Raw genomic sequence first — 13,027 nt, 5'->3', positions numbered from 1 at the left:
AGTGCCAAAATTCAGCTAAAATGTTTACCATCCAGGAAAGGTGCAAATCAGAATAGCACATTCTCTTGAGATTTGCTCTAACAGACGTTAGAAGATTTCAGTTTTATAACCAACGTAAGTGATTTAAATACAGAGTACCTGATCTCATTTTGTTGTTTATATTTCAAAATTCTTTTCGTTCATCTAACTTATGTATGGAAGGATAAGTTTAACCTGTTTCCCATCACCTTTTGAAGTAAATCACATTTATACTCAACACCAAAGGAAGTGATTGTTTACATGATTTGATAAAATACAATGCTGAGATTAAAGTATAAATAGTACAAGTGAATAATCTTCAACATTTAAACTTGACATAACAGGCCCCAGAAGGGATGAATCATCCAAACCAAACCCAGTTTGCTAAACAGGATAAAGACAGTCTAGTATGCTTTATCTCATCAAGTGTTACATTTTACCTATTTTCAAAGGGTAGTCCTCATACTTTTGATTTCCCTTACTTTCCCTCTCTCCTTTATAATCCAAACATTGTTTATTAATCCTGGTCAAAGGATAAACATTTGTATGGTGTTCCAAAAGTCTCCCTTAATGGCCAAACATCAAGAGGTTTCATTTTTCTGAAAGTTAAAGAATCAGCAATTGTGCAAAAACACTTGAGACAAATTGCTCAAAGAATTTTTAATTCATTTATTACCTGTGCACAAGAGAAATAACTACCAATAAAAACTCAAAAGATATACAGTATTTTTACATGGTGGTTAAAAGTAATTAGAATATCACATGACACTGTCAGTGAAAGTAATTCTTCCAATTACAAATCATAATGCATGTTAGAATCTCAATGAGAGAAGCCAAAAAGCTTTAGAAGCAGTTTCAGAGCATACAGTAGTGCTCCTTCAATCTGCAAAAAGATTAAGATAATTTACAGTCAATCCTTGTGAATACTGAGACAATGTTACAATGCAGCTTTCTGTACAGTTAGATGTAGACTTAGAGATAATTAGATCAATAATTCTAGCATATTTTAAATGAACTTGCCTAAACTCTTTTGCTGAGAGATGTTCACCAAAGATGCTCAAAGTTTCTCCACTAGAAATGTGTCAGTTTTATTTGTTCTGGATTTTTTTAGTTACATAGATTCATTCTATTGCAGTGTTTAAGTTCCTAGATGTGAGCTGTTTCCAACATGTATATTGTGTGTATATTTTATACAAATAAAAGCAAAAATGATAGATAAATCAAGTGGTATAAATCTTACAGCATTTTGCTAGCAAAAAATACATGCTGAAGTCACAAAAAGCAGTATTGGTACCCACAAATTATAGCTTCATTTAATTTGTTTCCTTTTTAATAATTTGTATTCTACATAAATTACTACCCAAAGCTAATGTTTAAGTAGTAAATAAATTGGACAATTGTAGGTCTGACAAAACCTGTTGATTCAATTGTGAAAGATATTTGTTTCAACAAAATCACAATAAATGCTGAACAAAGAGAAGTGTTTGATGCATGCAACAACTGTGAATGAAAAAACATTGATTCCCACTGTTCAAAGAAAACTACTGCACTCCACCTTAAAATGCATCAGACTGGGTGTAGTTATAACAAGACAATCTCAAGAGTCAGAATGAAATAAAGCAAGTATTTTAAAGATTTAAGAGCTGTTATCAAAAATAAATTACATTTTTCAAGTTAAAGAAATGTTGCTATGATGGTTGGGAGCCCAGTAGCCTTTCAATAGCTGCATTGATATCTCCTCCTGTTGCTATTAGAGCTTGTAAATTTGCTTCACGGTTCAAAAAGCCCATTGCACTGAGCTGCTCCAGTTGTTGCTGAAATCTGACTTCTGGATTTTGTAACTGCTAAAAAGAGGACAATTTATTTCAAGCTGTAGAAACAGGCTTAATACAAATACTGTGTACAAACTGTACTAGATTAAATACATTTGATTCTATTCCATACTTTGTCTTGGCGTATTTCTGCAACTAAAGTTTCCTTTAAGTCTCCAAAAGGAGACAGCAAAATTGAAATGCTCGAACAACTGCAACTGAATAGCATCTTTCTCCAAGGATCGTCTGCTGACTGGTTTAAGAACACCTGTACCTGTACTGATTGTTTTTGAAGTGACTACAGGAAGTGCTGCATGTTTGATGCGATGTAAGGGAGCAAAGCAAGATAATCTGATTGAGAATCATTTCCTCAAAATAGTTCCTTCAACGGGTCATTAACAGATTGTTCTTGTAAATGAAATGAAGAGTTAAATCCAATGATGCTATGCTTTGGAGATTTTTAATAAACTCATTGATGGTTACTGAACTGATGAGGCAAAGTAAAGTTATTCTCGTTATTGGCATATTACTTTTTATAATTTCTAAAGGCTTTAAAAAAGTCAAGAAGTATTTGAAGTTGCAAAAGTTTTATAAAAGTTTAGAACTTCCAAATGGGAAACTGAACAGCTGTGCTTTTATGGTCTGATCCCGCTCCCACACAATTAGTGGCAGAAATACTGGCTTCGATAGTACAGGATTGAGCCCTTACAAACTTCTGACGGTTAGAAGCATTCTTTGAAACCGTTTTAGTTATAAGTGACAATATGTTTAACATAGGTATTTTAAACCAAGAAAGCCAAAGAAACTACACTTCTTGCTGTTTCCAGAAGTTGCCATTCCAAGAGTTCTTTAACTCCAGTTTGACAGATAAGCAACAAAGGGGAAACTGTTTTTCAAATACTAGATTTTAAAGAGTGAACAGTTACAAGAGTTAGTGACCAACCTATAAAAATACAAAAAACTTTTTTTGTTCATCAAGTCTTCCATTCTAGCTTGATTCCAGCTATTAAGCCCATGTTCAAGTATTACAGCACAGATGGTATGGCTGTTCTGAACTCCCTACATTACCCAAGCAGTAAGGGAATATTAAATGGACACCAAAAAATTCTCTTAGCCAACATCTTTACCTACTATTTGTTACTTGGAACTCTCAGTTTAACAGATTAAACAAAAACATTTTGCTCTGATTTCTAGTTTGTGTGCATTTCGCAGAATGTTACCTATAGTGAGTGTCCTTTGTCTGTATAGGTCCTTGATATAGCAATTAGGCTGACAAATATTTTTAAGATAAAACGTTACTGTACAAACAAGAGTTAGCAGAAATCTTAGGGGCTATTGCATACCTGAAACAACTTGCTTTTTGAAATCGAGTTCATCTCAAGTTTGCAATAAAGTCAGTACCCAAATTAAGAATTTTATAGCTTTTGTCAGTCTAAGTTTGCTCTTTGTACTACTAAGGACATTTTGAACATTGTGAGAAACTTCTACCACCATATCAGTCTTTCAGATCGATACAAGACAAATGACACCTACACAGAATTGAAATAGCTTTAAAAAACCAAAACTGACTGGGCAGAGGCATAAGTGAAAGGCTCAACATCGACACTGAATCTGCGCATTTCTCTGTGCACGTGAACAACTCAAGGGCAAATGGTCCCCAGGACAGAAGTATTAAAATTTCAATTTTTCCAGCATTTATTTTCACATCTGGGAAAACAAGAGTTTTCTAGCCTGGTCTGCTCATCCATCCATTAGCCACCAGCATTAAGCATGTGTTTTTTCAAGTACTCCCTAACTGCCCCTTTCAGCCTACATTGATAAATCAAATAATAGATACATCTTAAAGTTCTAGGATTTAGCCATCTGCTACCTTACCTGAGCATTTGCACCAGCAAGTGCCTGCAACATTTGCTGAACAAATTGTTGGTGACTAGATTCAGCAACTCCTGAGGCTGGACTTGTATTTTCACTGGGGATGGAGCTAGGTATGGTTGTCCCTGTTGGACCTCCAGTGCTTCCTAATCCCCCTACACCAGGATTAAATCTGCAGAGACGAGGAACAGCAATGCTAACATTCACTTTTGTATTAAAGTTGATCATCACATACTATTACTCCTCCCCCCGCACCAACTGTCACACTGGAATTCTGTGGATATCAGTGGGAATGGAGAATGTGAATTTAATGTAAGTAAAGCATCCAAACATAGTAAGATCCATTATAAATAGGGCCCTACCAAGTTCATGGTCCATTTTGGTCAATTTCATGATCATAGGTTTTTAAAAATCGTAAGTTTCATGATTTCAGGTATTTAACTCTGAAATTTTACTCTGTTGTAATTGTAGGGGTCCTGACCCAAAAAGGAGTTGTGTGGTGGTGGTGGGGGGCTTCCGGGGGGTGTGGGGGAGGGGAGAGAAAGGGTGTCACAAGGTTATAGTGAGAAGCGTAAGGTTATGCATTTAGGGATTAATAACAAGAATTTTAGTTTTAAGCTGGGGACGCATCAATTAGAAGTAATGGAGGAGGAGAAGGACCTTGGAGTATTGGTTGACCACAGGACGACTATGAGCCGCCAATGTGATATGGCCGTGAAAAAAGCTAATGCGGTCTTGGGATGCATCAGACGAGGTATTTCCAGTAGAGATAAGGAGGTGTTAGTACCGTTATACAAGGCACTGGTGAGACCTCATCTGGAATACTGTGTGCAGTTCTGGTCTCCCATGTTTAAGAAGGATGAATTCAAACTGGAACAGGTACAGAGAAGGGCTACTAGGATGATCCGAGGCATGGAAAACCTGTCTTATGAAAGGAGACTCAGGGAGCTTGTTTAGCCTAACCAAAAGAAGGCTGACGGGAGATATGATTGCTCTCTGTAAATATATCAGAGGGATAAATACCAGAGAGGGAGAGGAATTATTTAAGCTCAGTACCAATGTGGACAAAAGAACAAATGGATATAAACTGGCCATCAGGAAGTTTAGACTTGAAATTAGACGATGGTTTCTAACAGTCAGAGGAGTGAAGTTCTGGAACAGCCTTCCAAGGGAAGCAGTGGGGGCAAAAGACCTATCTGGCTTCAAGATTAAAACTCGATAAGTTTATGGAGGAGATGGTATGATGGGATAACATGATTTTGACAATTAACTGATCTTTAACTATTCATGGTAAATAGGCCCAATGGCCTGTAGTGGGATGTTAGATGGGGTGGGATCTGAGTTACTACAGAGAATTCTTTCCTGGGTATCTGGCTTGTGAATCTTGCCCACATGCTCAGGGTTTAGCTGATTGCCATATTTGGTGTCGGGAAGGAATTTTCCTCCAGGGCAGATTGGAAGAGGCCCTGGGGGTTTTTCACCTTGCTCTGCAGCACGGGGCACGGGTCACTTGCTGGAGGATTCTCTGCACCTTGGAAGTCTTTAAACCATGATTTGAGGACTTTAATAGCTCAGACATAGGAGAGAGGTTTATTGCAGGAGTGGGTGGCTGAAATTCTGTGGCCTGCATTGTGCAGGTCAGACTAGATGATCAGAATGGTCCCTTCTGACCTTAATATCTATGAATCTATTGTGGGGGAGGGGTTGTGGTACTGCTACCCTTACTTCTGCAGTGCTCCTGGCGGCGCTGCCTTCAGATCTGGAGAGCAGCAGCTGCTGGCCAGGAGCCCAGCTCTGAAGGCAGAGCCATTGCCAGCAGCAGCATAGAAGTAATGATGGCATGCTATGGTATTGCCACCCTTACTTCTGCACTGCTGCATGCAGAGCCGGGCCCTCAGTCAGCAGCCACCACTCTCCGGCCACCCAGCTCTGAAGGCAGCAGCACAGAAGTAAGGGTGGCATGGTATGGGGTATTGCCACCCTTACTTCTGCCCTGTTGCTGGTGGGGTGCTGCCTTCAGAGCTGGGTGCCCAGCCACTAGCCTCCGCTCTCCAGCCACCACTCTCCGGCCACCCAGCTCTGAAGGCAGCGCAGAAGTAAGGGTGGCAATACCATGCACCCCCCCCCCCCAAATAACCTTGAAAACCCTCCCCCCCCCGCAACTCCCTTTTCTGTCAGAACCCCCAATTTGAGAAATGCTGGTCTCCTCCGTTAAATCTGTAGTATAGGGTAAAAGCACACAAAAGACCAGATTTCATGGTCTGTGACGCATTTTTCACAGCCGTGAATTTGGTAGGGCCCTAATTATAAACATTAGCATTTTAACATTTTTTAAGGGGAAAAAGGTAGGAGATGCCTGAAATGAAGATATTTAGTAAACTGAAGATGGTGTTTGTGTGGAACAACTTGTGCAACTGGACAAGCTTCTAAATTTAAAGCAGCAAGACAAAAAGCTGACAAATAAACCAAAGAGATTTAAAATAAATAAGTGAAGAAATGTACAAGTTCGTTGGGCCAACTCTTACCCTGGTATAAGCCCTGGTGCTTCTGTTGCTAGTGTCTGCAAGCCCTGTTGAATTTGTAGCAAAGCTTGCATTGCTCTAGGGTTTGCCATTGCCGACAGCGTGTCCGGGTTCTGCATCTAAGAAAAGGAAAAACTTGTAATATAACTGAAACATGTACCAAGTTAATCTTCATCACTGTTTGTTTCTTGTAGTGAACCCACTCCCTCAAAACCTGTTATTGCTCATCTTTTTATTCTAATATCTCTCTGCACAGTTCTTGTGATGGTTCCCTCTTTTGCAGTTGCAGCTCCACCAAGACCTTTTAAGTATGGGGAACAGTGACAGATAAGGCAATATCCTCAAAAAAAAAAATCTTACTGTACTAAATGCAAAGCTTACATATTATTGTGGGCTAGGATTTCAGGTAACCTCTTGGGGGATGTGATGTAAGACCTGGAAGTTCAAAGGCATAATCTCAGTATAGTCTAGACAAGAATGGGTTTTCTGGGACAATAAAGGTGAAGTGAATTACCTAGGGAAATGTTAACACAAATTATTCACTTCCGGTGATGCAAAAACCCTGAGGAGAGGGTAACTGTCTTCTGATTACCTGGTCCTGAAGGCTAATGGCCTGAGCTGTATAGAAACAAGATGACTTCCCCAATCTTAGTTCTGAGACAACTATAAACTTGTAACCAGGGGAAAACCCAAATGTGGGTTTTGAAGGACTGACATCTATCAGAGCCTGAAGTTGGAGTGATCTCTGGTAACTTTTTAGCATGCATGTCAGTTCTTCTATTGTTTTTAAACATTTTTTCTGCAATGCTTTTACCTTAAGAATAAATGTGCTTCCTTATAAGGAGCTGTGTGGTCATTTATAACAGAGGCAGTATATTGGGCATAGCCTTTGGAGAAAAAACAAAGCACAGATGCTGGCTTTAGGCAGTCTGGCTTGCTAGGTGTAAATCATCACAGTGTAAATTAGGGAGCTGTGCAGCTGTAACACCCCAGGACAGGAGGGAAAGAGATGTGGATCTCTGCCCAGGAGAGTTGACAGCTGAGGAGTTGGGAGCCTAGAGGAAGTGCCTTTGGTGGACCACCAGGGGATGGGGGTAGGGGAGAGGGGAGGAGGATAAAGGTGCAATTGGCCTACATTGTGACAAACTACTCTAGAAGCACTTTCTCACTAGTCGTCCAGCGAAATGTATCGTATGACATACCTGCTCTTCAGACTAGGACTGCTATTAAGTTTAGACTTTGCAAGTGTATGCCCAATACCCCCTCTCTGCATTATCTATAGTGCCATATCAGCCTACTTATGTACACGAATGCTATCTAGATGATACATACAGTCTGATGTATACACTTAAGATGGCTGGATCAAGTTCCTCTTCACCTGCTGGAACATCTGAACCTGTAGCTTTCACAACTATTGATGAGCCCAAGCCAAATCCTGAGATCTGAAAATCTCTAGACACTGCGAAGTTTCAAATATGAAACTGAAGTTCATGGCTTCGGCCCATCTCTTATCAGAACTACATAAACAAAAGGTGAAATCTTGCAATGACTTTTGAGTGACAAGATTGGTCTAAGATTCAAACTCTTGGGGGATACAACAAAGACAGCACTCTCATTTACCATTTGGAGAATCACCTAATGGATTCTAAAATGAGGCTGGCTTAGTGTTTGGTTGTGCTATTTATCATCTTGTCTTCAAAGTTACAATGGACCATTACCAGATTTTTGACAAACACTGTGCCTCAAAGGGAAGTGGCTGAAAATTAGGACATGCCAAGAACTAACTATTTCCTTCTGTGTTTTGAGATTGTGGCACTCCTTTCCTCTTAGGGAAAGGGGACTAGTTTCAAGATCCACACTTGAAGACTAACAAAAGCAAAGTGTTTCAAGAAGGCCCTGCCAGAAGTGGCTGCTCCTCTAACAACCATTCTTACTGGGTGTTTTAGTATAGGATAAAAATTATAAAAATCCTACCATGTTAGGCTCCTAACCACCCTGTTCTCCAGTTTTTCCCTTAGGCTATGTCTACACTACACCAAAACACCCAAGGCAGCTGACTCAGGCTCATGGGGCTCGGGCTGTGGAGCTATAAAATTGCCGTGTAGATGTTTGGGCTCAGGCTGGAGTCTGGGCTCTAGGCCCCTTACATGGATCAGGCCAAGTTGTCAGCTTCCACAAATGCAGAACAGGATCTGGAGAAAAATTCTAAACCTTCTCTGATTAAGTTTAGGCCAGTAATGCTCAGTGAGATATGAGAAGTATTGTGGGCCCTTCATGCACACAATACGTCTTTTAGATAGGTTGAGGAAGGTCAGAGGGAAAGAGCTAGATCCACAGCTGGTGAAATTTGTCAACGTCTCTGAGGAAAGACCCAGTGCCAACTTCTGTAAAGTATGCTGCTATGCACTCTTTGCTTAGCAAAACATAATGTTGACAACTTGTCTATCATCTAGTGTCCAACAGTTTGAGTTTTATTATAATAGAAAAGACTGACAATTCAGAGCACCTAGATGTCTTAGATTTCCTTATTCCTGTTAATCTGGTACAGACGTGAGTATAGATCAGAAACTATATTGATGGATGAGGCTCTCTCCCAGGAGCGGTAGGGCTGCACACAGCTGTGCGTGTTCTTCCTTGCCGAGCACTCCCACAGAGTAGTACTATGCAACTGCTCATTATCCCAAATGACACAGTCACAACAATTGCCATGGGATTCCGTCTCACCTTCCCTCACCTAGAGGATTAGTGCAAAGGGATTGGCTGCAGTGCTTTTAGCTCTGCATCTCCATCTCACCCTACGCAGTCAGTGGTTTGAACACCTGACCCAGCCTCTGTGGAGGCTGAAAAAATGGATGAGAGTGAGGTGGCTAAAGTTCAACCCAGATAAAACTAAGGTTATTTTATTTGACGTATGCAATCTGGCCAAGCCACAGCGCTCTTATCAAGAAGGTTCAAGACCTCCAGGAAGTTGAGTCATCATGCAGTTCTCAACAACATGCATCATGGTTTGTGGCTGCCCACACTGACATAGTGGACTTTCTCATTCAGGGCACACTATCAGGCCTCTACCTTTCGGGGAGGGAAAGGCAAACCAAGAGCTCATGTTAGTGGTGGAGGAAAAGGGGTTTGGGTTAGTATTTGCAAGTATTTAAATCACTAAAAGCCCAACTCCCAACTGAAGCTAGTGTTTGCAGTAGAATCATAGACCAGGCCTTTATGCTTTCAACCACAACAAAGCAAGACCTTATGTTTGCAGTTCGGCTAACACTACACGCAAGATGTTTGCTGACAACAGTTAGCCTCTCTTTTACTCACTTGTTGAAGGAAAGTTGGGAGTTGTTGTCTCATTTGTTCCTGAAGCTGAGGATTTCCAGCAAATAAGGGATTATTCAGCATCATCTATGAGGCAAATGTTCAATTTTAGCTGCAAACACTAAAGACAGTAAATAAAGCTGCTCCCCTCTCCATCTCCCCCCCCCCCCAAAAGGTGATTTAGTGCAACTTATATATTCAGTACATTTATAATTAACCGTTTAATATGACAGTTAGGATCTTCTTTGAAAAACAGAAATCTTTTAAATGACCATGTTGTCTTCCTTCACTTACTGTCCAAAACTGATTTCTCCTAGACATCCAGTCATCTAACAATGGACAACTAGGTGGGTGGGTGGTTTTTTGTAATTTTTTTTTTTTTTTTTAAAGTTTTTATCCAGATGGAAGTGCCATTATTTGCATAAACATCCCCTTGCAGATGAGATAGACTGAAGAGGATGAACAGGATAAGACTTGCATACTACAGAGTTAAGGACTGTTCCTCTATGCACACATTGAATGTGTGCAAAAAGCCAGTGAAGCTCCCCTGCTAAGTGTTTTTTGTTTTTTTTTAAAAGCATGAGATACTTTCCATTCCACTCCACGTGGCACACATCCAACCTGTGCTGACCCTTTAGAAGCTGAACCCACAGGCATATTTGCACTATAAGTGATATTAGGAAAAGACTATGCCGCCATTCATAAAGCTGTAATAATATTTGCACTTATACAGCAAATGAAAGCCATACAGGAAGGTCACAGCTGAAGACTGAAGATACAAGTGCCATGTATCTGACAGCCTGAACAACTAACTCCTAAAATCAGTTTGGGGCTACATAGACCAGTGGCCCTGCCTACAAGTTTGAGACTAACTTTTCAAGTGGTTCCTATATGAAGTCACAAGTTTATGGTTGTTAAGACGTTTCACACTGAAGTACACACAAAAAATTTCAGCTCCCGTGGTTGTTCTGTCCATCTAACTTAGTACTACCTGGCCCCTTCGGTTCACCCACGGTTCTGAGCCAAGAGTTTTTGCAGTTTGCTTTACAGTCTTGCCAGTGCTCACTGTTTAGCTCTATCCTGCAGTTAGACTCAGGAGGTTGACTGTCAAGATGTCTAACTAGGAACTGGAGAAGCATATTAATAGGCTAGTAGGTGTTGGTGTTAGCACATAAAATTGTTACTTTGTTGTGACAGTAGTTATTGCATGAATTTGCAATACCTCTCTTTTCATTCAGTACATACAATACATAGGTGCCTTTACCTGTGCTGCAAGATCAGGGTTCTGGCTTAGTGACTGCATCATGCTTCTCATATAGGGTGCAGACAACATGTTCTGCATAAGCTGTGGATTTTCTGTTATCTGCTGCAACAAACTCTGCATTCCTGGAGTGTTGAACATACCAGCTTAAAAAGTAGAAAATGGTCACTTTAGCAATTCATAAGCATGAAAATAGTGACAGATGCACTTTCATTTAATTATAATTAAATATGGTGATGAGTGCATAACACTTCCATGATTTAACATGAGAGAGTAATTACTGTCTATAATGGACATCAGCCACCACTCATCTCAAGAAGCTTCTCCACTTTTAACCCATAATCCAGGGGTAGGGAACCTATGGCCCGTGGGCCAGATTCGGCATCCTGCTTAATTTCATCTGGCCCATGGCAAATCTCGGCGCTGCAGGCCAGAAGCACCAAGCCTCTGCGCCATCCCACGGGGGACTCGCCCCGCTGTGGAGTGAAGCTGGGGTTGCCAGGCCCTTAAAAGTCCAGTTGGCAGCGCAGCAGGCTTAAGGCAGGCTCCTTGCCTGACCTAGCTCCGTGCAACTCCCAGAAGCAGCTGGCATGTCCCTGTGGCCCCTAGGAACAGGGGTGACCAGGGAAGCTCCACATGTTGCCCCCAGCGCCAGCTCCGTAGCTCCCATTGGCCAGGAACCACGGCCAATGGGAGCTATGGGGGTGGCACCTGTGGGCATGGGCAGCGTGCACCGTGCAAAGCTGTCTGGTCGCGCCTCCACCTAGGGGCCGGACATGCCGGGTGTTTCCTGGAGCTGCACGGAGCCAGGAAGCCTGCCTTAGCCCCGCTGCACTGCCAACCAGGAGCTGCCTGCCCAGAGCCTGCACCTCGAACTCCCTCCCGCACCCCAACCCCCTGCCACAGGTCAGAACTCCCTCCTGCACCCTAACTCCCTCCCGGACCCTGCACGCCCACCTGCACCCCAAGCCCCTGCCCCAGCCCTGAGCCCCCTCCCACACCCCAACCCTCTGGCTCAGCCCCAAGCCTGCTCCAAATTCCTGGCTGCAGCCCGGAGCCCCCTCTTGCAACCCAAACCCCTTATCCCCAGCCCTACCCCAGAGCCCCAGCTGGAGCCCTCACCCCCCCCCGCACCCCAACCCTCTGCCCCAGCCCAGTGAAAGTGAGTGAGGGTGGGGGAGAGCAAGCGACTGAGGGAGGGGGGCTGGAGCGTTTGATTTCGTGCAATTAGAAAGTTGGCAACCCTAGGGGAAGCATGTGCACGGTAGCCAAAAGATTAAGAAGGAACTGAGGGGGTGGTGGGTCAGCAGGGCTCTATATTGAGTGTCATGAAGGCGAGACTCTAGGGGGCACCCAGGCCGACCCGACGGATGCTGCTAGGGAAAAGTCTTCCATGCATATGCACACACCTGACAGGAATTGACATGAACAAGCACTCGAAGAACACGCTGTTAAACTAATAAGGGCACTTCTCAAATTTCTTTTAAACCATTCAGAAAACCTGATTATCCTACCACAAATGGTACCGACACTTCTAGAAGTGTGTCCAGTCACACCCTTCCATTCCTACATAAGCTTCCTGCACACAGTTTTGGAGCTGTCTTCAAATGTTAATTTACATCTCTTCAGTTACTCAGTCTAGTCATTCCTTCACCATTTGACCATGTGCTATCACTACAAAGTCAGATCCAGCAGACCACTTCCCACATCTTGTACAGAAAGAATGCGTTGTGCTTTTTGGGTAACCTGAATAATCTACCAACATTAGTAAGCTTGCAAACAGCTCCGAAGAGAAGTCAACTTCCAAAGCTGTGCAAGAGTACTGCGAACAAGTTCTTCCTTAACCTGTGAAACTTCAGTTTGTAACTAATAGCTTTATGAGAGTCTGGAGTTGACACTGAAACCAAGATATTCTACTTTTCATTTTGTACGCTTATTAAAAAATGTTACAAAATAACTTTAAAAATTAGGTAAATTATTCTCTGGCAAAAAAAAGGTTTATATGCCAAATTTTTGCCTGACTTAAATTTTCACATCCAAGTTTAATACCCGTATCCAAAGACTTAGAAGTCATACTGAAAGATATGTACTAGTTACATCAGTATGAACTGAAATGAATTTGAAAAACTTTCACAATTAAAAAAACAAACAAACGACTATCTTGGATATCAAAACTCTATAGACATTTGAGTTACATTACTAAATCCTGATTTAAGATAATTCCATATCAT

General features: G+C 41.8%; 1 protein-coding gene across 3 annotated transcripts in view; it reads right to left on the bottom strand.

Annotated features, from left to right (window-relative positions):
* Nucleotides 1–672: 672 nt before the first annotated feature.
* The window catches only part of UBQLN1 (ubiquilin 1), a 35,968-nt gene continuing 23,613 nt past the window's right edge, over nucleotides 673–13,027 (bottom strand). For 2 of the 3 annotated variants that reach the window (XM_074953195.1, XM_074953193.1), the window contains exons 7-11: nucleotides 10,800–10,942; nucleotides 9,539–9,622; nucleotides 6,227–6,342; nucleotides 3,705–3,873; nucleotides 673–1,862 (exon numbers count right to left, since the gene is read on the bottom strand). In XM_074953195.1, coding sequence (XP_074809296.1) covers nucleotides 1,707–1,862; nucleotides 3,705–3,873; nucleotides 6,227–6,342; nucleotides 9,539–9,622; nucleotides 10,800–10,942 — 668 coding nt within the window. In that variant the 3' untranslated portion in view covers nucleotides 673–1,706. The remainder of the gene's footprint in view (nucleotides 1,863–3,704; nucleotides 3,874–6,226; nucleotides 6,343–9,538; nucleotides 9,623–10,799; nucleotides 10,943–13,027) is intronic. The other variant, XM_074953194.1, reaches the window with a different exon arrangement.

The sequence above is a fragment of the Natator depressus genome, chromosome 5 (genome assembly GCF_965152275.1).
Source record: "Natator depressus isolate rNatDep1 chromosome 5, rNatDep2.hap1, whole genome shotgun sequence".
Lineage (NCBI taxonomy): Eukaryota > Metazoa > Chordata > Testudines > Cheloniidae > Natator > Natator depressus.
This window is presented reverse-complemented; position numbering and strand designations above follow the sequence as displayed.